The 27,678-nt window shown below is 37.4% G+C and overlaps 1 protein-coding gene across 5 annotated transcripts in view; it reads left to right on the top strand.

Annotated features, from left to right (window-relative positions):
• Positions 1–27,678, top strand: part of TMEM116 (transmembrane protein 116) — a 147,948-nt gene that overhangs the window by 71,366 nt on the left and 48,904 nt on the right. For 4 of the 5 annotated variants that reach the window (XM_060612340.3, XM_060612333.3, XM_060612331.3 and 1 more), the window contains 6 exons: positions 3,196–3,245; positions 4,401–4,484; positions 4,841–4,976; positions 6,704–6,848; positions 7,442–7,515; positions 8,277–20,500. In XM_060612340.3, coding sequence (XP_060468323.1) covers positions 3,196–3,245; positions 4,401–4,484; positions 4,841–4,976; positions 6,704–6,848; positions 7,442–7,515; positions 8,277–8,528 — 741 coding nt within the window. In that variant the 3' untranslated portion in view covers positions 8,529–20,500. Of the gene's footprint in view, positions 1–3,195; positions 3,246–4,400; positions 4,485–4,840; positions 4,977–6,703; positions 6,849–7,441; positions 7,516–8,276; positions 20,501–27,678 lie in introns of those variants that run through there. The other variant, XM_060612337.3, reaches the window with a different exon arrangement.

The raw sequence follows: 27,678 nt of genomic DNA, 5'->3' as shown, positions 1-27,678 counted from the left end.
TGAATCTGGAAAACCTCCCTACATACCTTTCTCTGGCTCCTACAGATCAGTTGTAGACTAAATGAAAGTTGGTATACTGTCATGCACATGATGAAACTCAATAAAAATTTGTTGAATGAGTAAATGGTACTATTCCATTGTCAAAAGAGATTTGAGGGTGAATCAGGAAATCTGTCTTCTAGATGCAGTTCTATCATTTATCTCCTTTCTGATCTTGAGCACATCATCTCCTTTTCTTGGGTCTCAGTTTTCCATAAAATGAAGCGTTGGTCTCTGTGATGTTTAATGTCACTTATAGCTCCAAAATGCTGTGATACTCTAAATCCTCATCTGACTGGTTTCTAAAGAAGATATGCTTCTTGCATTTTTCTAGCCTTGTCCTAGATATATGTTGTTGGAGAAGATTGAGAGCATAGAATGCTTTGAAAACTTTTCTCTTTTTTCTTTTTTGCTGGAAGGAGAATGGGCAGTGAGGAAATCATTGAAAGCTTAATGTGAAGAGACCTCCTTAGTTAGCATCCTGAACAAGATATTATAGTCTATCCAAGCCCTGTTCAATAGAACTTTCTGCAGTGATCAAAATATTTCATGCACTGTCCAGTTCAGTAGCCATTAACCAGTGGCTGTTGAGCACTTGAAATGTGGCTGGTGTGATTGAGAAACTGAATTATTTAATTTAATTTTAATTTTAACCACATGTGGTTAGTGTTTACCATATTGTGTAACACAGTACTCTGTTTTGGTGTTTTTTTCTCTTGTTTACATCTGGTAAGTCAATGCTTATAATTGATCTTCTGTATTTTAAACTTGTATAGTTTCTCAGCTCCCTACAATTTAGTAATGGCTATGGATATATGTCCTTTTACGTGTTTGTCTACATAATCCTAGAATCCTAGAGCTGGAAGATACTGCAAAAAAATAATTCATTTCTCTCCCTCAAGCACATGAATGTCTAAAAAGTTCTACAGCCTTATATGGGTAGTATTTCAAGTTTGGTATGTGAGGTTCATTCACTCACAAGCTAAGAGACTGCAATTTGGGAAAAGTTATTTGGCTAAAGAGGAATTCTCTAAAAAAGTTACCATAATGAGCAGAAGCCGAGAATGGGAACAAGGAGAGATCTTTTTCTGAGGCTTGGGTTCCTGTCAGGAGAACAAATTAATCTTTGAAAGAAAGGGAGGGAGAGACATAAAATTACCTCTTATATATATATAGCATTCTGCCGTTTTTTGTCCATGGAAATGCACATACTGTACTTTATAACTCATGCCATGGCATGAGAAGACAAACCCTAGCCCCAAATTTTAACCCCACTGCCTTTTATTCTGTCATAGCTTTATATCAGGAGCCTTGAAAATGTTTTTTCATTTTGAATTCTCTTTTAAATATCCTAGCAAGACTTGTGCCCTAAACTGTTATCAGTAAGGTTTTTTTTTTAACGTATATTTATTTTGAGTGAGAGAGAGAGAGAGAGAGAGAGAGAGTGTGTGTGTGTGTGTGTGTGTGTGTGTGTGTGTGTGTGTGTTTGTGTGCACACATGAGCAGGGGAGGGGCAGAGAGGAAGGGAGAGAATCCAAAGCAAGTTCAGCGCTGTCAGCACAGAGCCCTGCGGGGTTTGATCTTACATACCGTGAGATTATGACCTGAGCCAGAATCAAGAATCAGATACTTAACCTTCATGAGATGGAGCCCCAAGCTGAGATCAAGAGTTGGATACTCTACTGACTGAGCCACCCACGTACCCCATATCAGTAAGTTTTTTATCAGAGCTTCATTGACAGAAATATAAGAACAAGAATTAAACACAGGTTAGTCTGATTGATAGAGGATAGAATAAAAAGAGAAGGGACATGGGTGGGAAAGGTCACCAAAGACTAATTTTACTTATTTCTCCTTTTACTTAAAGTCAGCATTGGCTGTCTTACTTGAAATCATTTGCTGTTCCTGATCTATAGTTTTTAGGGCACATCAATTACCCATCTCTGATTACTGATTAATTGCTCACTTCATGTTTATTGATCCCTAACAATGCCATTCTAGAAGATAATATGATCTCTTACCTCAGAACAGAAAAAAAGCTTGTTTTCTATTCTGGTCTCACTTTAAGGTGATCTGTTCAAAGTCTTTTACCATAAACTTCTAGTGGGTAGATACCATTCTTCTGTTAAGTTATTTTTCAGTGTCTAACACAACTGGGGGGTTTTGAAATGCACTTTCTTTTAGAGTGTGACAGGTGTTATATCTGAAGGGCTTATTTGACCCCCCTCTATTATGCTAATCATGGCTTATTAAGTTTTCTGCTGGTGATCTTATACACAGATTTCTGCTCCACCCATAAGGTCTGAAAAGGCCACACCTCCCTGGATCTAAAGAGAAGAGGATTGAACTATTATTAGAAGATGGAGGAGTAGGGGCACCTGGGTGGCTCAGTTGGTTAAGCGTCCGACTTTGGCTCAGGTCATGATCTCACAGTCCGTGAGTTCGAGCCCCGTGTCAGGCTCCGTGCTGACAGCTCAGAGCCTGGAGCCTGCTTCAGATTCTGTGTCTCCCTCTCTCTTTGACCCTCCCCCGTTCATGCTCTGTCTCTCTCTGTCTCAAAAATAAATAAACATTAAAAAAAAAAAAAAAAAGAAGAAGATGGAGGAGTACTGTGTGATTTCTTATTTACCTTTCTTCTTAAGAGAATTTGTTGTATCCAAGTCATACATCAAGCTACTTCCCTCAGGCTCTCTTTGTGGCTATTGTTGTTATACTTTTTAGAATATAGTAATACTAACACAATTCTCTTATTGCCAATGCTAAGGAATTATCTATTTAATTGAATTTTGTAGCAAATATTGCTTGACACAACCAAGGTAGCTCTTGGGAATTTTTGCTCTATCAAGTGGTAAGTGATGACCTGATATTTAGTATATTATGATCAACAATATTCTTTTTTTTAATGTTTATTTATTTTTGAGAGAGACAGAGACAGAATGCAAGTGGGTTAGGGGCAGAGAGAGAGAGAGAGAGAGACAGAAGCAGAAGCAGGCTCCAGGCTCTGAGCTGTCAGCACAGAGCCCGATGCGGGGCTCGAACTCACGAGCTATGAGATCATGACCTGAGCTGAAGTCAGACGCTCAACCGAGTGAGCCACCCAGGCACCCCATGATTGGCAATATTCTAAGACTTTACTCACATTTATTCTTTTCACAGGTTGTAGATTATACTTGTCATGTTGGTCAAATAGCCATCATTTTGTCAAGGTAAGGTTTTTGCTTTACTTTCTGGCTAAGCATAGACTCTCATTATTCTGTGGTCCAGGTTGGAGCAAATAGGAGGACAGTGCCCTTTATTTCCATTGACTCTATAACTCCTAGGTCCTCATAGAACTTTACTGACTTGGAAGCAACAAATATATTATCATTGGTACCATATTCCCAGATAGAATAGGCAAGCAGTTTGAAGTTACAGTTTTGAATTTTAGCTTCAGTTTTGCCATCAACTCTATGTGACTGTCAACAAATATTTGCCTTTAAGTCTTTAGACTTTTAATTCCTTTTTATGTCATAAAGAGTTGTAATAGAAGGCTGTCAAAATCTTACCCACCTTTATAACATTGGGTGAGAGTCTTAACAACTATTAACCCCAGGAAAGGTCTGGATTTTACCTAAAACAGTGGTCATATCAGAGTTGATGTTAGAATTTTTAACTTTTATTTTTGGGTCTTTTCCTCTTACAGAGAGCTGGCTATAATTAGCTGGATAGGTAATTGGTTATTTAAATGTATGCTTTCAAAAAGCTCCCAGGAAGAGGCTGATGAGATTGAAGTTATTCCTCGTTGTCATAGAAAGTGAGCACAGAACTCCTTGTTAGATTTTTCCTTTCACTTTGACCCATTCCCAGAGACTCTCTGACAATGTTAGATTTCATTAATTTAGGTATGAAATGCATTCTCCACTCCACTTAGCAATTGGTTAAGGAGTATTTGTAAGGCTTTTGAGGTATTTTTCTTGAAGAATTTATATATATATATATATATATATATATATATATATATATATATATATATATGAATTTATATATATAATATATATATAATATAATATATAATATATATAAATATATATATAAATAGAAGAATTTATATATATACAAATATATATATAAATTATATATATACATATATACATGTATATATATGTATCTATATATACATATATAAATATATATATGTATATATATACACACATATATATACATGTATATATGCATATATATATATGTATATATATACACACACACATATTTGTGGAGAGTGGTGGAGTGATAGAGTTAGGAGAAGAAAAGAGTATTTTGCAAAGGGGAAGGGAATAAAAATGTCTGAATATTAGGGTGATAAGTTTTTTTTTTCCTCCCAGCCTGATACCTCTGCTGTTGATGATACCTGTATTCTCTCTGGGCAATGTCAGTGAATGTTTCCGCAACTTCAGTCAGAGCCACAGGTAAGCAAGGACCAGATCTATCATTTTCATGGTAGACTACACCTTTTCTTTTCCATATATAGAGATGGAAAAGACTTTCTACATATACTCTGGCCAAGTTGTTTGTATTTGGAACAAGGTTCTATGGTACCTTGGTGTAGTCTATAGAGCAAGGTGTAGTCAAGGCCAAAAATACATAAGTAGAAATATAACACAAAGATACTAGAAGATAATGTGTCTATGAGAAAGAATAAGGGGTTATGGGAAAGGGTTAGCAAAATGATAAGTAAAATTGCATACTTAGTAAATTTTGTTGCACCAAATGGGTATCTCTCTGTATCTTTAGCAGTGTTCCTGTCCATTGATTCTCTTCCTAGGTGTATTCTGATGTATTCACCACCGTCAGCCATGGCTGAACTGCCTTCTGTCAACACATCAGTCTGTACCACACTTTATTTTTATGGGATCACCATTTTCCTGACCAGCTTTCTCCTCAGCCTCCTTGCTATTGTGGTACGGTGCTACCTGCCTTTATGGACAGAAAGGGAAGATTGGGAGGGATGCAGCAGTATTCCTAGGGACTGGGAAAAATGGGATGGAGAGGCATTTCCTAAAGTTCTAGATCTAAGAAAGTAGCTAAGAGATATTGATACTTTAATTACTACCTCAGTTTTTGGATTTCTCAAGATTAAATGATTAATGGGGAAAGAGCCTGTATTAATTATGTGATAATTATGCTCACCCTAGAACTAATATATGTTCCTGTGGATCCTCATGGAAAACCAAACCAGAAGATTAGTGTGTGCCAAGTATATCCTTTATACAGGATAACACTCCAGAAATAGGAAATATGCTTTGATTTAATTTGATAATTTTCCAAATAACAAAGGAGTTTTCTTTTCTCAATTATTTATTGGGTGTAAATGCATATATGCTGTGTCTGACTGGGGTTAAAGTGCTAAGTGGCTTAAGCAGTTACTAAATACTCATTTGACATCACCAGAATGACGTACAGTTAAAATAATTAGCTATGGGACAATATGTTATTTACACATAACTGCCTAGTATAAAATCAGTACACAAGTGAATATGCCTTTTTATTTGCCATATCTACTTTTCAGTATCATTTTTTCCTTTCTTCATATGCTAATTCAAGGATTACAAACTATCTGCCTGCAGACCAAATTTATCCTACAGAGATGTTTTATTTTGCTAGCACAGCTGGAACATGTGAACCAAGTATAATTGCAGAGAATTTCCTTTGACAATTTAAAAATAAGTTAGGGGGATAGCTTAGTTCAAATCAGCAACTATGTAAAGAGGGCGAAATGGTTACTTTATATTAAGATGGTTTTGATAATCTACGTTTAGAACTAATTGACAAGAGAGTCAGGTATCCCAGAGCCTGGCATCCTGGAGAATCTTGCTTCTTTAGAATAGCCTAAGCTTCAGTGGGCATTCAGAATCAGAACTGATTCTAGTAGATGAAAATATTCCCAAATAAATAAAAGCCGCCTTTTGATTCCAGTGTCTGTGGGGAAAGGAAACTACATGGCTAAACTTAATTAAATAATTGACTTGTTCACTTAGAGAGTGGGTCTGGATTATTTGGGAAAATTTTAGATTTGGTCAGATTTGTTACCAAGATTATTACTTAATTTACTCCCCACAAAAAGCACTTTGGAAGTCTAAACTGATTTGTATTCCATGAGCTTAACCTTATTCAGACAACCCCCAAAAAGAAGGGGAAAATGGTATTTTCCATCTAAGGACAATAAGACTTCCTAAATTTTTTTTTTTCTTAGAGTTGAGAATTTAAGCCCAGCCACAGTGCTCAAATATTTATTTTAAGGGTATTAAGTACAGAATGCTTTCTAACACAATCTCTAGTAAAGTGTTTTAAGAGGGTCTGGGTAGATCTTAACTTTAACTTCCCATGCATATATGGTGATTAGCCTCAGTCAGGAAAAAAAAAAAAAAGCCTGAGTGTTGATGTAATGTTTATATATGGAATGTGATAAACACAGGTTTATTTGTCCATTTCCCGGCCAAGCAGAAGTTCACTCTGAAGATAATTTTCTCTCAGAAGAAGCCTGGTCTTAGATGGTAAAGACAGGAGAATGAGTTTTCTTGCTGTCAGATCCCAAGAGAAGTGATCCCTCTACAATGATAGGAGGCCACACCTGGGAAGTTTTACCAAGCCTTAGGCAAAGCTACTCAACTGCTGTACCCATGTTTAGGTCTTACTCATCCAAACCCAGACCCTATATAAGAAGTTTGTGAAATCGATTGGCTTTCTGGGGACCGAACAGTGGGCAGTGATTCACATCGTGGAACAGCGAGTGCGCTTCTATCCAGTGGCCTTCTTTTGCTGCTGGGGCCCAGGTGGGTATCTTAATGGAAAAAGCTGGGTAATGATGAGGGCAGCTATTGGGTTCTGATCAAGCAAAGTGGTCTTACCAGTAAGGGTGACTGCAACTTGTTAAATTCCTGTCCAACTGTAGAACTTGTGTTTGTCCCACTCATATTTCAAGTTTCCCCAACTTTCTTGTTTTTCTTCTTATGTTTTAGAAATTATGGTAATTAGACATGAGATGCAATCCAGTAAGAGAGGAAATGTCCTGACAGAGCTCAGAGATATTAACACCTGCCCTTCCTACTACACAAAGTGTAGTGAGGATCAGATTGGATAATGTTTATAAAAAAGCTTGGTAAATTCTGAAATGCTAACAAGTGTAACTTATCTTCCTGTAGTGTGCCTTACCATCATTGCTACACTAATAACCTGCAAAGTTTAGTCAATGAGGAATAGAAGTTGGAGACCTGAGGCCCAGTGGTTTATGGAACTGGTTAATCTCAGTCCTAGTCTTCATTATGCCTATGGCTTTATTTCTCACAGTGCTTAGGCATGTATACTGGACAATTTTATGCTTAGAGGGCAGGGTTGTCAACAAGATTCATACTTTGTGTTTTCACAGCCGTCATTCTGATAATCATGAAGTTGACTAAGCCACAGAACATGAAGCTTCACATGGCCCTCTGTGTTCTCCAGGTAACATCTTCCACATCTGTTTTTATACCCTCTTACTCTGTTCTCTTACACTGCCATTACTCAGTAAGCACAATTTTTTTTTGCCTTAGCATATTTATTTCAACATTGCAAAAGAGAAAATGTATTCTTTATATTTATGAAGAATGTGAAATTTTCCTCACAGCTGAGGTAGATACTTTGGTGAAAGTGCTGCCATGCATTTCAGAGCATATGTATCTCTGGTCAGCTTCATTTTATTGATAGTTTTTAAGGGATAGGTAACAAAAAAACAAGATCTACTAGATAATGTTTTTGTGAAACACTGATAGTACATGATTCTGTCCCATCCAGAGTGAACTGAATGGGGTAAATTAGCTATTCAAGGTAAATGGGGAAAGAGGAATGCAGAAATAGAATGATTCTCTCTTTTCCTCTTTTATCAGATTTAAGAAGGCTTTTTGGGCTATCTGACTATACTGATAGGGCAGTTTTCTCAAGCCTAACCTGGAAAATGGAAGTAACAAGGGAGGGCATTGAAACCAGTTCATTTTCCTTATGTTTATGCCAAGAAATCTGACCAACTCTGTCATCCATGACGAGATACAGTGTGAAGAGTGAGTTTATTAGGAAGAGCTAGAAAAATATAAAAAAACTGACATCAGATCTTGATGTTTGAGATAGAGGAAATGTAACAATGCTTTATAAATAAGGGGAATGGGGACTACTCCCTGGATCTCTGAAAACCTGAAGGATGGGCTCCATCACCCCTTCATCTCCTCCAGGCTCTAACAGCATCATCCCAGGGTCTGCTCAACTGTGGAGTATATGGCTGGACACAGTACAAGTTCTACCAACTAAAGCAAGAGGCTCGGCGTGATGCAGACACCCAAACACCATTATTATGCTCACAGAAGAGATTCTATAGCAGGGGCCTAGATACAGTGGAGTCTACCCTTGCTTTTGCTACCAGCCCTCCACCATTCTTTGAAACTGTAATACTGGAACATCCAGGAACCGGAGTTATTCCACACTAATGGATTGGGAAGAGTGTTGGGGAACATCTCCAGTCTTTTCCAACCATGCCTTGAACTATGGAAGGGAAAGAGGATGTAGTGCGTGCTTAGTGGCTTTTCTCATTGAATTGGGCAGGATCTCTCCAGTATTCTCAGATTCACTTGTGATTCTTAAAGTCTTATTCAGAGAGGTGAAGCCACTGTCCTATGAAATAGACTCCTGTTACCTCAGTGAATATTAGATTTGTTTAAATCTCTTATAGATAAATTCTAGGTTATTATTTATATGTGTCCTTTCCAGGCTCTCTACTCTGTGATTGTGGGGGAAGTAGGGTGACATACAACAACTTGCTCAGATTTTGCCAGTATTGTTACTCTAAGACCAGACAAAGAAAATCCTGGGTTTCTGTTCTTTGAAGGTTTCTGAGACTCAGAAGAAACAAAGACAGTAACTACCAAAAAAGTGACCGTGGGATCCTCAGGCATATCCTACTCTGTTATTTGCTCAGTGCTGTTTCAAGTCTCAACAGTAGGGACCATCTGCTCTAGAAAATTAAGGCCAATCTTATGAAGTTACAGAGGATAAGAAGATTTAAGAGAAATCAGGATTAAAAGAAACTTTAGATATCAAAAACTCTCAACTCCATTTACAAGCAGAAGTCCAAAGGTAGGTTTCATAGTGCCTGAACATAGAATTAGGTTGAACCATGTGAACTTGCCATTTTTATAGGTGAAGAAGGCCTAATTTCAATTTTACATGGTTCGACCTACTGCTAAGTGCTAAATGTATGTTTATAGAAAAAAAAAATGAATGAACAAGTGAATGAATGGCTGGTAAGGAGAATTTGAACCTTTTGGGAAAGAAAAGATTTCCAGCCTGCAGAGTCACATTCATAGTGGGAATGTCTAATCCATTTCTTTAACTATACAACAAGTGATGTTTGGTCTCTCCAGTTAAGTCATGAACAAGTCTGAGGCCAGGGCATCATATACTATGATGCCCAAAGAAAGAGGAAAGCCAAGTGGACAAAGTGGCTGGAATGAGAATCAACTACAACACCTAGAGTTAATAATCAGATGCTTCTCACCTGATATACTCCTTTGGTTTGTCCAAGGAAAAATCCTTAAGATTAGAGAAAATTTACAAAGTAGATTACAGTAGGGGATTAGACAGGATGCTCTGAAACGTAAGTTCCAGAGATTGTTCCAAGGAACTCTCTACAGAAATGTTAGGGAGCTCACAGTAACAGCTTAAACATTAAAAAAAAAAAAAAAAAATCACATCTTGAGGCCTCTCATTGCCCCAGAGCTCTGGAGACCTGATTTCTGGATAGCACAGAACAGGAAAGATTGCTTCACCAAGGGAGCTGCTTTAACCTCTTTTAATTTAAAAATGAATAAGTATTTGACATTTGAAGAGACAGATGGAAAAAAGAAAGAATTCCTATTTCCATAGACCTTGAGGGACACCAGAACTACAGAGTCCAATTGTTAAAAAGTCCTTTTAGTGTCACTTCATATTTGGCTTTATTACCAGAAAGAGGGTAATTATCAAATGTTTGTCAAGTTTGTTCATCTTGCTTCTCTGATGAATTTTTAAATTGACACTGGTCTTACATCTTCTATACATGTAAGCAAATAAATAGATAGTAGGAATGAGGAATTGTAAAAGGCTAGGCAAGATCCAGATCAGTATTGTCAGCTTTTTATCATACTGAGAAACAGAGGGGACACGTAGAACTGGGCCACTATTCAAACTGTCCCCATAACCTTTAGATTCACATGTAGGAAGGGTATAGACAGATATAGTGGCAGTTCTTAAAATTGTTGCAAATACCCCTCCATGACACTTGTCCAGGCTGTACTCATAATGGAGTATAGTGGTTTTATCTAAGCAGGTTTGATTAATATAGATTTTCTGTGGACCACTTTGGGTACCATCCTTCATCTCCCTGTCATCAATTCTGTCTGTGGCTTCAAAAAACTGTGCATTCCAATACCACATGTCCCACACGGGGAACTGGGTGCTTGATGTTTTTCAGTTCAGTCAACAGCTTTTCACATTTTGCATCTTTGGCCTTGCAGTTAATGAAGATCTTAACCATCCCTTTAGATTCACTGCCACAGTTTCTAAACCTGTCACTCTTGGTATTCAGGTAATGATATCAACTTTCTAGGCAACCTTCGTGCCCTTTCCAAAGATTTTAACACACTGATTCTCTGTGCTTTAACACCAGTCCTGCTAACAGTAACCTTGTTCTTTTTAAGGTGTGCTGTCTTGCTGGTAGATATCTGTCTGGCACCACCTTGAGGTGCCATTACTGTGTTCTGGGAGGTCACACTCATCTACACTGAGGCAGCACTTTCTACCTTTAGAAATATGCAGGTTTTGGAGAAGGATCCAAGTGTGCAGTCTGAAACTTTCTTCAGCTGGCATGAGGGCAGACAACAATGATCCTTTTAACAATCACTGCCACAATCACATTCTTTTCCTTTATTTATTGTCTTTTTTTTTTTTTTTTTTTTTTTTTTTTTTTTTTTTTACAATATGGCTTCCCAAAGGAGCTTTGGAGCTCAGGTTTATTAAACAGACAGTTCCCTCAGTGCTTGTACAACAGCTGGTGGAAGTTGTCAAAGCTGCAGTTGCTGAAGCCCATATCTACAGTAAGAAATTCATGCATAGGGCAGAGGTTCTGGTTATGACACTTGCAGGCCACATGGTCATGCTTCATTCCCAAGTTCAAGCTCATGAGCCATAAAAGCTGTGAAATGTGGTATATTTTCATGAGATAAGGATTCAGTACTGGTTGCATTCTCAGCACTGCAGATAACATTAAGAAATGCATGGTCCTCGTAGTTCCCAAGACTTTGGCTTAATGATCATATGAGTAACATTATGCTTCACCCTTCTCAAAAGATGCCAGTCTGTCTAGCAGTTAAAAATTTGAAGTGTTTCTTACAAATTCAGGGAGATTTTCTGGTTTCTCTGTGTCCATATCTTTAACCCAGTAAGTAATACTGTCACGTTTACTTCCTTCATGTACCAGTTAACCATAGCATGAACATCCATTACCATCTGTGTTGTCTTGGTAACATTATTCCACATTTGGAACTGCTTGTTGTCAACCACAGTAAACATTTCTGCATACTTGGGAAGTGACTACATTTAGGACATTGGAAACGAGGAGGGTTCTATTTTGCTGTGAAATTGTGAAGTGGTTAAGAGCTCCTCCTGTTCATCTCCACTGACTACATAAGACTAACCTGATTTTAAAGATATGCTGAAAACCATATGCTCAAAATTCTTTGAAGTGTATATAGGTTTGATGCCAAAGACAATGTCATGTAAGGTCAGGATTCCCTTTATAGCCCAGCAAGTGCTGATAATAACAAGAGAATGCAGGCTACCCTCTGAATACCCAGTCGTCCTGAATAAAAGCCATGATCCAAGCTTAGTTTTTCATTTTGATGTTTATAAACAGAGAAGTTCTTGACAAATATCCCTAAACCTTATCAATGACCATTTGATTTCATAGAGGAAAGGGCAGAAGGGAGGCAAAATAACTAGGGTTGTCATTGTCATGGCCCAGTTGAAGCAACTAATGATCCTGCACTTCTGTCTCAGTTGCATTCCCCAAGATCCAGATCTTTGTCCACGACAGTTGTTTGGCCAAAGCTCAAAGCTTTGCTGCCTGTCAGAAGGATAGCTGCCCCAAGCCTGAACATTACATGATGACATCTGCTATTTGATTGTGCCTCCTCCTACTCTTGTTTTGCTCTGTCTTCTCAGTAGTGTCCTTACTTTGTAACCCTCATCAAAGCACAACAATTGTGCTGCTTGGCTGAACTCCTGCTGTCTTTATAGAGGAGTATACCAAGGAGAGGAAACTTTCAGAGGTCCTGCCAATACTGTTACTCAGCATCAAGCCCCAAGGAAAGAAAAAGATACAACCTTCTTCTTTAGTCCTAGTCGTAGTCCTCATGGGACAGTCTTCCCCTCCTGTCATTCATTGTTCTTTTGAGTCATTGAAACCAAAGGTTTCAGGAACAGGGGTTTGTGGATCTCTGGGTAGGTCACAGGCCTCTGCTGTTGAATGCATTTTGCATCATTCCCTACTCTGTACTCTACAGCCCTTTTCAAACCCTCAGTCCTTTTCTTTCTTTCTTTCTTTCTTTCTTTCTTTCTTTCTTTCTCTCTCTTTCTTTCTGTCTTTCTTTCTCATGATATGTTTATTGGTTTATTCCTAGAATACATGAAAAGTGGTTTTAGAATAACTAATTCATGCCTCTCTGAAAAGCAGGTATATGGGGGTGCCTGGGTGGCTCAGTCAGTTGAGCGTCCAACTTCAACTCAGGTCATGATCTCACGGTTTGTGGGTTCAAGCCCCATGCCGGGTTCTGTGCTGACAGCTCAGAGCCTGGAGCCTGCTTTGTATTCTGTGTCTCCTCTTCCCCTCCCATGTTCATGCTCTGTCTCTCTCTCTCTCTCTCTCAAAAATAAATAAATGTTAAAAAAAATTTTTTTAAAAGAAAAGAAAAACAGATATATGAACTGGAGAATGGTATGAGGTCAAAATAATGTTTTCCAAAATTATTTCAGTTAGTACTTCTCTATCTAGATCTATCCACTCTGATGATATTATTCCTTTTGGATACAGTTAAGTTCATATGTTACTATTTGTATTTAATTTTGGGTTTTCCCTCACATTTTGGATGATGATGAATATTTGGGGGACATGTGAAATATTACCATGATTCTAAAACTCAGTACTATCCCAAAAATGTACCCAAAAGTACACCTCCTTGAGCCTTTAATCTGTTCCTGTGTCCTACTTCTTTCCATCCAGTTACCAACCACCAATCTTAATAGTACTCAAGTTTATTTTTCCTGTATTTCTTCCTGCACAAATTAACAGATACATGTATATTTTCTTATAGCCTCTTCTTTATTATGTAAAGGTAGCATAACATTTTCCACTTTCCTTTTTAAAGTTACATCCTATAAATTATTTCCATAGCAGGTCAATGAAATCTTCCTCATTCTCTCTCTCTCTTTTACTGGTGCATAGTATCCATATTGTGGATGTAATTTATTTAATCACTCTCCTATGTGTGGGCTTTTCAGTTGTTTACATTATTTTGAAATTACACCCATACATCAACAAATAATCTTACACATATGTATTTTTGTGGAGGCAAGTTCCTCCAAAATGGGAAGGCAGTGCCCAAAGCTAACTGCATATGTAGCTTTGTTTGATATTGCCAAAGTCCCCTTCAGAAGGGTTTTGCCAGTTGCATTCCCACTAGCAATGTATTAGAGTGCCTATTTTCCCACACTGTAAGTAACAGAGTTATGTTACCATTTCATAAATTTTAATTTTCACCAAATAGGTAAGAAGTGGCATCTTACTTTTGTTTAAGTTGTATTTTTCTAATTTTGAATGAATTTGAACATGTTTGAATATGTTTAAGGCCGTTTTTATATCTTTTAATAGTTATCTCTTCATGTCCTTTCCCCTTTTTCTATCAAGCTTTTGGTCTTTTTTCTCCCTAACCTTTTTCCCCAGCTTTATTAAGGTATAATTCATGAATAAAATCACATATATATTAAACTGTACAACATGCTGACTTATGTATATACGTATAAAATATATATTAAATATATTTATGTAAATATAAATTTTCTAAAAGGCAAAGGAGCTAGAAGAGTTAAAATAATTTCCAAGAAGTGGCGCCTGGGTGGTTCATTCGGTTAAGCATTCAACTCTTGATTTCAGCTTAGGTCATGATCTCATGGTTCGTGAGTTTGAGCCCCTCATCAGGCTCTGAGTTGATGGCACAGAGCCTGCTTGGGATTTTCTGTCCCTTCTCTCTGCCCCTCTCCCACTCATGCTCTCTATCTAAAAATAAATAAATTAAAAAAAAATTAAAAAATATAATTTTGGAGAATAACATGAAAGGAACCAGTATATTCAATTTGAAGACTGTGTGGTATTGGTGATGAGACAGATACACAGATCAATCAAACAGAAAAGAGAACTCACACATGTATGGCCAACTAATTTTTGACAGAGAGGCAAAAGCAATTGCATAGATGAAAGACAGTCTTTTCAACATATGATGCTGGAAAATTAGACATACATAGACAAAAAAATGACCTCAAGCTAAACCTCACATTTTATACAAAAATCACTCCTAAATGGGTCGTAGACTTAAATATAAAACTATGAAACTTTTTAGGAGAAAATATAGAACATCTTTAGGACTTGGGGAGGAATTCTTAAACGTGATACCAAAAGTGTGATCCATAAAAGAAATCCATAAATTGGACCTCATCAAAGCTAAAAAAAAAAAAAAAAAATCTTAATTTAGAAAAGATCCTGTTAAGAGTATGAAAAGACATGCTATAAACTGGGAGAAAATATTTATAGACCATATATCTGATAAGAGACTCATCTAGAATATATAAAGAACTCTAATTACTCAACAATCCAGTTAGAGAATGGGCAAAAGATGAAGAGACATTTCACTGAACAGGATATATGAATAGCAGATAAGCCCATGAAAAGATGTTTAACATTAGTAGGCATTAGAGGAATGCAAATTAAGACCCCCAAGAGATCATTACAGACCTATCAGAACAGCTAAAATTTGAAAAATAGGGACCATGCCAAATGTTAATGAGGACGCAGAGAAACTAGATCTTTCATACATTTCTGATAGGAGTGTAAAATTGTATAGCAACTCTGGAAAACAAGTAGTTTCTTTAAAAAACTAAGCAAATGGTATGACTTAGCAATTAGGGTTCTGGATATTTATCCCAGAGAAATGAAAATGTATGTCTGCATAAAAATCTGTACATAAATAATTACAGAAGCTTTATTTCTAATAGCTAAAAACTGGAAGCAACCAAAGTGTTCCTCAATAGGTGAAAGGTTAAACTGTGTTAAGTCCATATTATGTATTAGCATCAAAAAGGGACGAAACATTGAGCCACAAAACAACTTAGCAGGATCTCAAGGACATTAAGGTGAGTGAAAAAAGCAATATCAAAAGGTTAGAGACCATATGATTCTGTTTGTGTAACATTTTTGAAATGACAGTATTAGAGATGGAAAAGATATTAGTGGTTGCCAGGGGTTAGGAATGGTGGAGTGACTATATAGAGGGGTAGTATGAATGAGATCTTTGTGGTGATAGCATAGTCCTCTATCTTGATTGTGGTGGTGGTTACAGAAATCTACACATGATAAAATGGCATAGAACTCTTCACATTGTTTCAGTGTCGATGTCCTGGTTGTGACACTCTTCTGTATCAAAGGGGAGAAACTCAGTGAAAAGTATATATGACCTTTTTATGTTATATTTGCAATTTCCTATGAATTATTTCAATACTTTTTTTTTAATACCAACATGACTGCCAAACATTTAAACTATTAGAAATATAAGGAGGGACGCTTGAGTGGCTCAGTAGGTTAAGCGTCTGACTCTTGATTTTGGTTCAGGTCATGATCTGAGGGTTGTGGAATTGAGTCCCACAACAAGCTCCATGCTGAGTGAGGAGTCTGCTTGGGATTCTCTCTCTTCTTCTTCCTCTCTCTCTCATTCCCTTTCTCTCCCTCTCCCCACCCCCCTGTCTTCCCCACCCCTGCTCATGTGCACACTCTGTGTCTCTAAAATAAAAACAAAAATTAAAAAAGAACTGTAACAAACAGCTGATAAAAACATAATTTAAGAGGAAGTTTTATTTACTAAAACAATTTTTTTTAGAAAGAGGGCTCAAGTGAGCAACAGAGAGAGAGAGAGAAAGAGGAGGTGGGGCTCACCCGGGGCTTGTGTCTTACCTTAAGTGGGGCTTGTGCTCACCCGAAGTGAGGTTCGTGGGGTTCGTGCTCACCAGAAGCGGGGCTTGTGCTCACCCAAAGCAGGACACAAGCTCACCTGAAGTGGGGCTTGAGCTCACCTGATGTGCGACTCAAACTCATGAACTGTGAGATCATGACCTGAGATCAAGCAGACAAGTGAACTCAAAAAGAAATCATTGGAAATAATTCAGTCAGAGGAGCAAAAAGAAAAAAAGAAAAGAAAATGAAAGTTCAGGGATTTAAAGGATATCATAAAGCAGAGCAATATACACATTATAGGAGTCCCAGAAGGACAGAAAAAAAAAAAGTAAATAAAAGGACTAGAAAGCTTACTCAAAGAAATAGAGGCTGGAAAATTCACAGATCTGGGGAAGGAAATGGATGTGTACAGATCCGTGAAGACTCTAGAGAACACCAAACAGGAGGACTCCAAAAACAGCCACACTGAGACATGTTATAATCAAATTGTCAAAAGCCAAAGACAGAAAATTTTGAAATCAGAGAAAAGCAACTTGTCATATAAGAGGGAACATTTATGACTCTCATTGGCTTTTTTCAGCAGAAAGTCTGTAGGCTAGAACAGAATTGCATGATATATTCAAACTGAAAGAAAAAAACCCCTGCCAACCAAGGCTACTTTACCTGGCAAAATTATCCCCCCAAAATGAAGAGATAAAGAATTTTCTAAACAAAGGTTGAAGGAGTTAATCACTACTATAACTGCCTTGAAAGAAATGATAAAGGAAGTTCTTCAAGTTGAAATGATGATAAAAATCAACACGATGGCTTAAGAAAATATGAAACTCATTGGTAAAGGCAAATATATAGACAAATACAGAATACTGTATTACTTTAATGGTGGTAAATAAATTGCTTTTAATTCTAGCATAAAAATTGAAAGACAAAAGTATTGAAAGTAACAAAATATATTACAAAATACACAATATGAATAGATGCTAATTATGACAATAATAACAAAGTAGCAAGTGGGGTAGAAGTTAAAATGTTGATTTTTTTAATGTGATTAAGCTTAAGTTGTTATCAGCTTAAAATAGACCCTTATAGGGGGCGCCTGGGTGGCTCAGTCGGTTGAGTGCCGACTTCGGCTCAGGTCACGATCTCGCGGTCCGTGAGTTCGAGCCCCACATCGGGCCCCTGTGCTGACAGCTCAGAGCCCGGAGCCTGTTTCAGATTCTGTGTCTCCCTCTCTCTGACCCTCCCCCATTCATGCTCTGTCTCTCTCTGTCTCAAAAATAAGTAAACGTTAAAAAAAAAATAAAATAAAATAGACCCTTATATTTTGTGTGAGCCCCAAGGTAACCACAAAAATTACCAATAGAAGTTACAAAAGAAAAAAGAAAGTAGTTAAAGCATATCAATACCAAAAAAATCAATAAAATGGAAAGGAAGACAAGAAAGGAAAAAGGCAGACGAAGTAACCATAAAACTACCAGAAAACAGCAAAATGGCAATACTAAATCCTTCCCTATCAATAATTACTTTAAATGTAAATAGATTAAATTTCCCAACCAGAAGATGTAAAGTGGCTGGATGGATTAAAAAAACAAGACTCTGTAAGAAACTCACTTCAGATTTATGGACACACATAGGCTGAAAGTGAAGGGATGGGAAAAGATTCTATGCAAATGATAATTCAAAGAGAACAAAGGTGACTATACTCAGGTCAGACAAAATAGACTTTAAGTCAGGATAGCCACAAGAGACAAGGACATTATATAATGATAAAAGGAGTAATCCACCAGGAAGAGAGAACAATTATATATGCACCTGACATTTCATGGGAATACAAAGATACTACAAAAACATAGTAAGGACTGTTTACCAAAATCTAATAGCCCCTAAATATATAAAGCAAATATGGGCAGAACTGAATGGAGCAGATAACAATATACAGTAAAACCTTGGATTGCAATTAACTTGTTCAGTGAGTGTCCCACAAGATGAGCAAACATTTCTAATAAATTTTAACTTGATAACCGAGTGATATCTTGCAATACAAGTAGTACATAACGCCACATGTGACATGCTCACCACTGAGCCAAAGGTTGTTCTCTCTGTCTCTCTGTCTCTCTCATTTGCTGAGGGATTGTAGGAGATTGTCTCCCATGCTCAGATGCTTGGTCTCAAGCCATGGTGTTTGGCAGAAATCAATGATTTTTCAGAACATTGGAAGGTGCCCACAACCAGCATTAGTGTATTTTTTTTTTTTTTTTTTTTTGTCACTTCAAAGCACCTATAGACATTCCTTTGCTTTTCCATACAAGAGTAAGCTTAGGAATGCTTGGCTTCATTGTAGGTCAGGCTGCCTGCAGTTATTGACCCTTTCCTATGCTGCCTTATTGCCACTTACATTAAATACAGTATATGACAAGTTTATTAATACTGTACTGTAGTCAATATCCATTAGTGGTAGTGAAAGTCATACTACACAATAACCCTACTCTCTCTTGTCTCCCTCACACCAGCCAAGAAGGTTTTCAAAGATAAGTGCAGGTTAATCTGTTTATTTTTCCTTACATTTTATATTTTCTTTATCATTTTGTATTATATTACAGAATTGTAATCATTTTTATATGAATATTTTGGGGGTGTGGAATTAATCATCTCAGTTTCCATTATTTCTTATGGGGAAATTTGCTTTGATATACAAGTGCTTTGGATTACAAGCATGCTTCCAGAATGAATTTTGCTTGCAAACCAAGGTTTTACTGTACTAATAATAGGGGACTTCAATATCTCACTTTCTTTTTTTTTTTAATGTTTATTTTTGAGAGAGAGAGAGAGAGAGAGAGAGAGAGAGTGTGTGTGTGTGTGAGAGAACAAGGGAGGGCCAGGGAGAGAGGGAGACACAGAATCTGAAGCAGGCTCCAGGCTCTGAGCTGTCAGCACAGAGCCCAGTGTGAGGCTCGAACTCACGAATTGTGAGGTCATGACCTGAGCCCAAGTCGGACGTTTAACCAACTGAGCCACCCAGGCGCCCCATTATATTCCACTTTCAATAATGAGTAGGACATCCAGGTAGAGTATCAATAAAGAAACAGAGGACTTAATATAGACCAAATGGACCTAATAGACCTATCAGAGCATTGAACCTAACGGGGGGCAGAATATACATTCTTCTTAAGTGCACCATACACAAAAATCAACTCAAAATGAATTAAAGACTTAAATCTAATACCTGAAACTGTACACCTCCTAGAAAAAGCTTCATGACATTGAAATGATTTCATGGATATGCTATCAAAAGCACAAACAACAAAAATAAAAATTAGTGGGACTACATCAAGCTAAAAAGCTTCTGTACAGCAAACAATCAACAGAATGAAAAGTCAGGTTTCAGAGTGGGAGAGATTATTTGCAAACCTGATACCTGTTAAGGAGTTCATCTCCAAAATATATAAGGAACTCCTACAACTCAGTAGCAAAGTTAATATCCCAATTATAAAATGGGCTAAGGACTTGGATAGACATACTTCAAAGAAGACATACAGATGGCCAACAAATGTATGAAAAAATATTCAACATTATAATTATCAGGGAAACGTAAATCAGAACTACAGTGAGATATCACCTCATAGCTGTTGGGATGGCTATTATCAAAAAAACAGTGTTAGGATTTGTCGAAATTAGCCGCCTTGCACACTGTTGGTGGGAATGCAAAACAGTGTGACCGCTATAAAAAACAATATCGAGATTCCTCAAAACAACTAAAAAGGAACTATCCTACAATCCAGCAATCCCATTTATAGCACTTATTTAAACAATTGAAATAAGGATCACAAAGAGACACTAGCATTCCCATGTTCATTGTAGCCAAGTTTACCATAGCCAAGATGTAGAAACAATGTTGAACAGGTAAAATCTGCATGTATGTACCACAGAATACTATTCAATCTTAAAAAATAAGGAAGTCCTGCAATATGTGAAAACATAGATGAACCTTGAGGACATTATGCTAAATAAAATAGGGAAATCACAGAAAGATACTGCATAATTCCACTTATATGAGGTATCTAAGCCAAATGCATAGAATCAAAAAAGTAGAATGGTGATTGTCACAGGCTGGAGAATGGGGATTTATTAATAAAGTTTCAGTTAAGCAGGGTGAATAAGTTCTGGAAATCTGTACAACATTATATCTATAGTCAACAATAATGTAAAGTACTTAAAATTTTATTAAAAAGGTAGATTTCATGTGTTGTTACCACAATAAAAAAATGAAAAATTTAGGAATATATGATATGGGTACAGAAGAGATTTGAAACTACAAATATATTTGTGCAAATTTGTTTTCACTAAATTTGAAAATCTAAAGGAAAATATGGAAGGTTCTGTATGGAATTAATGTAATCATAATACCCCAACTTGATAAAGATGGCATTTTTTAAAGGCAGAGATAATCTCACTTATTCTGAATGTAGACACAACCAAAAAGGTATATCAAAAATAGAATCTTGTATATTGGAGGAAAATATCATGCTCAAAAAGAATTTATGCCATGAAAACAGACACATAGATCAACGGAACAGAATAGAAAATACAGAAGTAGACCCACAAATGTCTGGCCAACTAATCTTTGACAAAACAGGAAGGAATATCCAATGGAAAAAAGACCGTCTCTACAGCAAATGGTGTGGGAAAACTGGCCAGTGACATGCAGAAGAATGAACCTGGACAGCACTTCCTTAACACCATACACAAAAATAAATTCAAAATAGATGAAAGACCTAAATGTAAAACAGGAAACCATCAAAGTCTTAGAGGAGAAAATAGGCAGCAACCTCTTTGACCTTGGCCACAGCAACTTCTTACTCAACACATCTGGAGGCAAGGGAAACAAAAGCAAAAATGCACTATTGGGACCTCATCAAGATAAAAAGCTTCTGCACAGTGAAGCAAACAGTCATCAAAATAAAAAGGCAACCAACGGAGTGGGAGAAGACATTTGCAAATGACATATCAGATAAAGGGTTAGTATCTAAAATCTATAAAGAACTTACCAAACTCAACACCCAAAAAACAAATAATCCAGTGAAGAAATGGACAGAAGACATGAATAGACACTTTTCCAAAGAAGACATCCAGATGGCTAACAGACCCATGAAAAGATGCTCAACATCATTCATCATCAGGGAAATACAAATCAAAACTACAATGAGATACCACCTCACAGCTGTCAGAATGGCTAAAATTAACAGCTCAGGAAACAACAGACATTGGCAAGGATGCAGAGAAAGGGGAACCCTTTTTCATACTTGCTGGGATTGCAAACTGGTGCAGCCACTCCAGAAAATAGTATAGAGGTTTCTCAAAAAGTTAAAAATAGAACTACCCTGCGACCCAGCAGTTACACTACTAGGAAGTTATAGAAAGGATACAAAAATGCTGAGGGGCACATGTGCTGCCGTGCCTATAGCAGTGCTATCAACTAGCCAAATTATGGAAAGAGCCCAAATGTGCATTGACTGATGAATGGATAAAGAAGATGTGGGGTGTGTGTATGTGTGTGTGTGTGTGTGTGTGTGTGTGTGTGTGTGTGTGTGTGTATAATGGAATATTATATATTATTATATAATTTGATCAAAAAACATGAAATCTTGCCATTTACAACAATGTGGATGGAGCTAGAATGTATTATGCTAGGCAAAATAAGTAAGAGAAGCTCAAATATGATTTCATTCATATGTGGAATTCAAGAAACAAAACATGAGTATAGGGAAAGGGAAGGAAAAATAAGATAAAAACAGAAAAGGGGACAAACCATAAAAGACTCTTAAATACAGAGAACTCAGGGTGGCTGGAGGGGATGAGGGGAGGGATGGGCTAAATGGGTGATGGGCATTAAGGGAGGTCACTTGTTGGGATGAGCACTCGGTATTATACGTAAGTGATGAATCACTGAATTCTACTCTTGAAACAAATACTGCACTATATGTTAACTGACTTGAATTTAAATTTAAAAAGAATTTATGCTAGAAACATAAGCATGAGTTTCACTTTTTAATAAATGCATCATCATAATCCATGACACAAAAGCTTAAAGGAGAAAAAAATGAACCTAAGAGTACCTACCAAAAACTTTATTAAAATTCACCAACTATTCATATTTTTTAAATTTTCATGGGAGGGGTGCCTGGGTGGCTCAGTCAGTTGGGTGTCTGGCTCTTGATCTCGGTTCAGGTCATGATCTCACAGACCGTGAGCTCCGCATTGAGCTCCAGCACTAAGCTTGGAGCCTGCTTAGGATTCTCTCTATGCTCCTCCCTCTCTGCCTTTCACTCTCTCTCTTTCTCTCTCTCTCCAAATAAATAAAATTAGTTTAAAAAAACTTCATGGAATACAAAGATATTACATAAACATAGTAAAGACTGTTTACCAAAATCTAATAGCAAATAGCTTTTTTTTAATATCAAATTTATTGTCAAATTGGTTTCCATAAAACACCCAGTGCTTATCCCAAAAGGTGCCCTCCTTAATACCCATCACCCACCTTCCCCTCCCTCCCACCCCCCATCTACCCTCAGTTTGTTCTCAGTTTTTAAGAGTCTCTTATGCTTTGGCTCTCTCCCTCTCTAACCTCTTTTTTTTTTTTTTTTTCCCTCCGCTCCCCCATGGTCTTCTGTTAAGTTTCTCAGGATCCACAAAGGAGTGAAAACATATGGTATCTGTCGTTCTCTGTATGACTTATTTCACTTAGCGTAACACTCTCCAGTTCCATCCACATTGCTACAAAAGGCCGTATTTCATTCTTTCTCATTGCCACGTAGTATTCCATTGTGTATATAAACCACAATTTCTTTATCCATTCGTCAGTTGATGGACATTTAGGCTCTTTCCATAATCTGGCTACTGTTGAAAGTGCTGCTATAAACATTGGGGTACAAGTGCCCCTATGCATCAGCACTCCTGTATCCCTTGGGTAAATTCCTAGCAGTGCTATTGCTGGGTCATAGGGTAGGTCTATTTTTAATTGCAAATAGCATTTTAATCATTGAAATAGGGAAGGTATTTCCACTTAAAATCTATTTTCTTTGCCTTTTTGTCCTAGTCCGTTTGAATTACTTCCAGTAGATTCTCCCCAGTGTGAGACTTTGTCCTGGAAGTTTAATTTTAAAAACTCGTAGTCCTTAGACTTCTCTGGTATGTCCCCACCTTACAGTTGACCTCTTGCATTCTCCCCAAAATGGAGGTGTCAGAAACCCTTTCCAGTTTCAGGTGCTTTTTCTGCAAATTGGCTCACTCTGCTTCCCAGAATATCTGTTTGGTAGTTAGGGTATTTCCTTTTGTGGGGCCCAGTAGACATCTCATTACTCTTCTCTGCTTTCTCTCTGACAGATACTAATACCACTTGGGTCTTAACAGCTGTCAATAGTTTGTCCTCATCTACCCATACTTGGGGGTTTGTCGATGCCTTACCACCTTTTGTTGCTGTTGTTTGTAGGTTTTGGTTTTACCATCCTAGTGCTTTGGCATTTTTTATGTGGTGATTTGAGGAGACTGTGAAAAACTGAAGTGCTGCTGCCACTTTGTGCAAATCTCCCTTCTTTTGTCATATGTAAATTTGTTTCCTAATCATTAAAAAATAGAATGCTACATCCTATGGTAAATAATTTTTTCCATGGACTGTGATATGGAGCCTTGCTCAAAAAGTTGTCTTTTTTTTTAAACCTAGAAAACTTGAATTCAAGTCCCGGTTTGGTCATTTGCAAATTGTTGTTTTTGTCATTTAATCTGAGCATCAGCTTCTTTTTTGTAGTGTGGAAATAACAGTATCTGAGTTTTGTTGATTATTCAACAGCATTTCTAGAAATGCTTTGCAAAGTAAAAAGTGCAATCAATGCAAATACAAAATATCATTACTTCTTCAGTTTGCCTTAACTGAGAACTTTCCTAGGGTTTGCCCTTTCCCATGCATGTTTTTTTCCAAAAAGTTTTTTTTTTTTAAATTACAGGAGAGTATAGCAAAATTCTTACTGTGTAATCAAGAATATTTGACCCATCACAGAGGCCCAGTGAATTAGCCAGGCATGAAATCCTTTGCAGAAATGATAGTGTCTTTCTTCAAATACTTTGATGCTGCTTTATTTGAATCACATCAAATATAGTAAGCATTAAAATGCCCAAGATCCCACCAAAGCATTTCCTTTGAAGAGCTCGTGGACCCCTCTCCAAAACAAAACGAGTTATTTGTTTGTTTGTTTGTTTGTTTGTTTGTTTGTTTCTTATAGAGCGCAAGCAGGGAAGAGGACGGAGGGAGGGAGGGAGAGAGAGAGACAGAAAGAGAGAACCTTGAGCAGGCTGCACGCTCAGTGGAGAGCCCAATGAGAGGCTCGATCCCACAACCCTGGGATCAAGACCAAAGCCGAAATCAAGAGTCAGACACTCAACTGACTGAGCTACCCAGGCACCCCCAAAATGAATTTTTAAAGCATAATATTATTACACATACATTTATGTACATAAAACCTTATGTTTTCTACCTAAAAATAGACCATACTGATAATAATTGTTCCCAATAGGGAGGACTGGGAATATCAGAAGTAGTGATGAACAGGGATTTAGCCCTATATTTAATGTTTTAAACTTTAAAAAATAGCTTTAGGGGCACGTGGGTGGCTCAGTCATTTAAGCGTCCAACTTCGGCTCAGGTCATGATCTCATGGTTCATGGGTTCGAGCTCCGCTTCGGGCTCTGTGCTGACAGCTCAGAGCTTGGAGCTTGCTTGCTTCAGATTGTCTCCCTCTCTCTCTGCCCCTCCCCTTCTCATGCTCTGTCTGTCTCTCTTGCTCTCAAATAAACATTTAAAAAAATTTTTAAATAGCTTTACTGATGTATAATTAATATACTATAAAATTCACCCATTTAAAGCTTATTTACAGATTGTGCAGCCATCATCATAATCTCATTTTAGAACATTTTTATCACTCTAGAAAGAAACCTGTGCTCAGTAGCAATCACTCCTCATTCTCTTCCATCAGCTTCTTCCTTTCTTTATGGATTTGCCTATTCTAGATGTAAATATAGATGAAATCATGTAATATGTGACCTTCTGTGACTGGCTTTTTTCATTTAGCACAATGTTTTTCAAGGTTCTCCTGTACTATATAGTATGTATCACTATTACTTTCCTTTTTATTACTAAGTAATGGTCCATTGTATGGTGATAGCACATTTTATTTACCACCAAGCTCTGGGCAGAACCACATTGCCTGATGCTAACACAGTTCCTCACTTTCCTCTTTGAAGATTCTTATCCTGCCCACTCTACCAGTTCCCTCTTCTTCCTGACAAGTTTTTTTTTCATGAAATATTTATTTAAGAAAATAAGTATTACACAGAAGAAGACACTTTAAACTAGTTAAATTTAGGGGAATCTTTGTAAAGCATAAGCTGGGCCCTCATTTCAGAGGTATATCCCGAATAGGAATTTCTGGGGTTTATAACTTATAGACATTGAGGGGATGTGGGATGAGAAGGATTTACCCTACAATGGCCTAATTTGCTAATATGAGATGTAACAAAGGAAAACAATGGTAACCTGAACAAATATTTATTGCATATTTTGTTCTGAACAGTAGTCTAAAAGTTTTACATACTAGCAATCCTCATGGTAACCCTGCAAGGTATGTATGATGTATTCAATTTATGGTTGAAAAAAACCTGACGTTCATAGGGTAAAAATGTTATCCAAACTCAAAGCTAAGAAAGATGAGTAGAGATTCAAACCCACATTTCTGTGACTTCAAAGTCCCAAGTGCTTTGGCCAACCTCTCTAATTAGACCTAGAGTTGGACAGTGGTATGGGAAGTGCTATCTCTGTATATGAAGTTTAGATTCATTTTAGTGAATTCAAGGGGCAGTAGGCTTGGGGCAGAAGATCCAAAGCCCCAACAGACTATTCCTAAACCTGTAATGTCATATCTGGGAAAAAACATTGATTTTTTTTTTCATTGAGAGATGTCTTCTGAGGCTACCTCTGCAAGGCCATATAGGAGAGGGGCAGGTTCCCATAAATCTCCTCTGCCTCATCCACTGCTAACAATGAATTCTAGCTGTGGAGTTACTGTTTCTCTGAACCAAGTGGGATCCAAGCAGCCAAAGTTTGAATTAACTCAAGCAAGCAACAGGCTTGCCTGAAGCAGGATACTGGGAGGTGCTTCTCACTTGGTCTAAGTTTCCAGAACTAGCCTGTCAGTTGTTACTGAGAGAAGAATTCTGCCAATAAGAGTGGTGGAAAAGAGAAAGGAATAATGGGAAGACAGCACAGGTAAAGAATAGGACCCAGAAGAAAATCCTGGATGGATTTTGTTGGCAGTATTACTTATAGTGGCTAAAAACAACAGCCCTGGGTACAAAATTCATGTCTGTCTATTAAAAATGGTTGAGGGGTACCTGGGTGGCTCAGTCAGTTAAGTGTCCAACTTTGGCTCAGGTCATGATTTCACAGTTCGTGGGCTCGAGCCCCGTGTTGGGCTCTGTACTGACAGTTCGGAGCCTGGAGCCTGCTTCTGATTCTATGTCCTCCTCTCTCTCTGCCCCTCCCCTGCTCACGCTCTGTCTCTCTCTGTCTCAAAAATAAATAAATGTAAAAAAATATTTTTAAACGATTGTGTTAACTATAGAATATCGTTAGCAATATACCATGGAATACTGTGCAGTCATGACAAAGAGTGGTTTAGAAATGCACAGAATGACTTGGTGAGCCTGCCACTATGCAGATAAAAGCAAGATTCAAAGGAATGTAGATAACATGAGGTCATTTTAAAAAGATTACCCCTAAAATATTTATATCTAATTATATGACTATGGAAAAGAATGTGGAAAGTTGTACACCAGGTTAGCAGTGATTTCTAAGAATAAAGTGAGGAGAACTGCAGTCAGTCAAGGGGGTGAAAAGAGAATATGGTAAGTGAAATAAATTAAGAGAGCATCTTATTAAAGGGAGGGAGTCCAAAATAAAAGGAGCATGTAGGATAATGGTTTCATTTTGTAAAAGTATTTGGTCTAAGCTTTCTGAAAATAGCAGGGATTATAGTTCAGAAATCAGGGGATAATGGATGCTTGACATCAATGCTTCAAGACTTCACAGAGGCTACCCCTCCGGGGTGGGGGTTGGGGGTACCTTCAGACATTCTCATGCCTCAGTCTTTTACCTGCACCCTTTTATACAAAGCCCAAGTCCCCAACTTCCAACTTTTCTCTCACAAGATCCTTCCTTCTCAATGATCAACATTACAATGAATTCTATAAGAATGTAACTTTGCCTGCATTGAAGACCACTCATT

This window comes from Panthera onca, chromosome D3 (genome assembly GCF_046562875.1).
Source record: "Panthera onca isolate mPanOnc1 chromosome D3, mPanOnc1 haplotype 2, whole genome shotgun sequence".
Taxonomy (NCBI): Eukaryota; Metazoa; Chordata; class Mammalia; order Carnivora; family Felidae; genus Panthera; species Panthera onca.
Note: the sequence above shows the minus strand (reverse complement) of the source record. Positions and strands in the feature narration are given on the sequence as shown.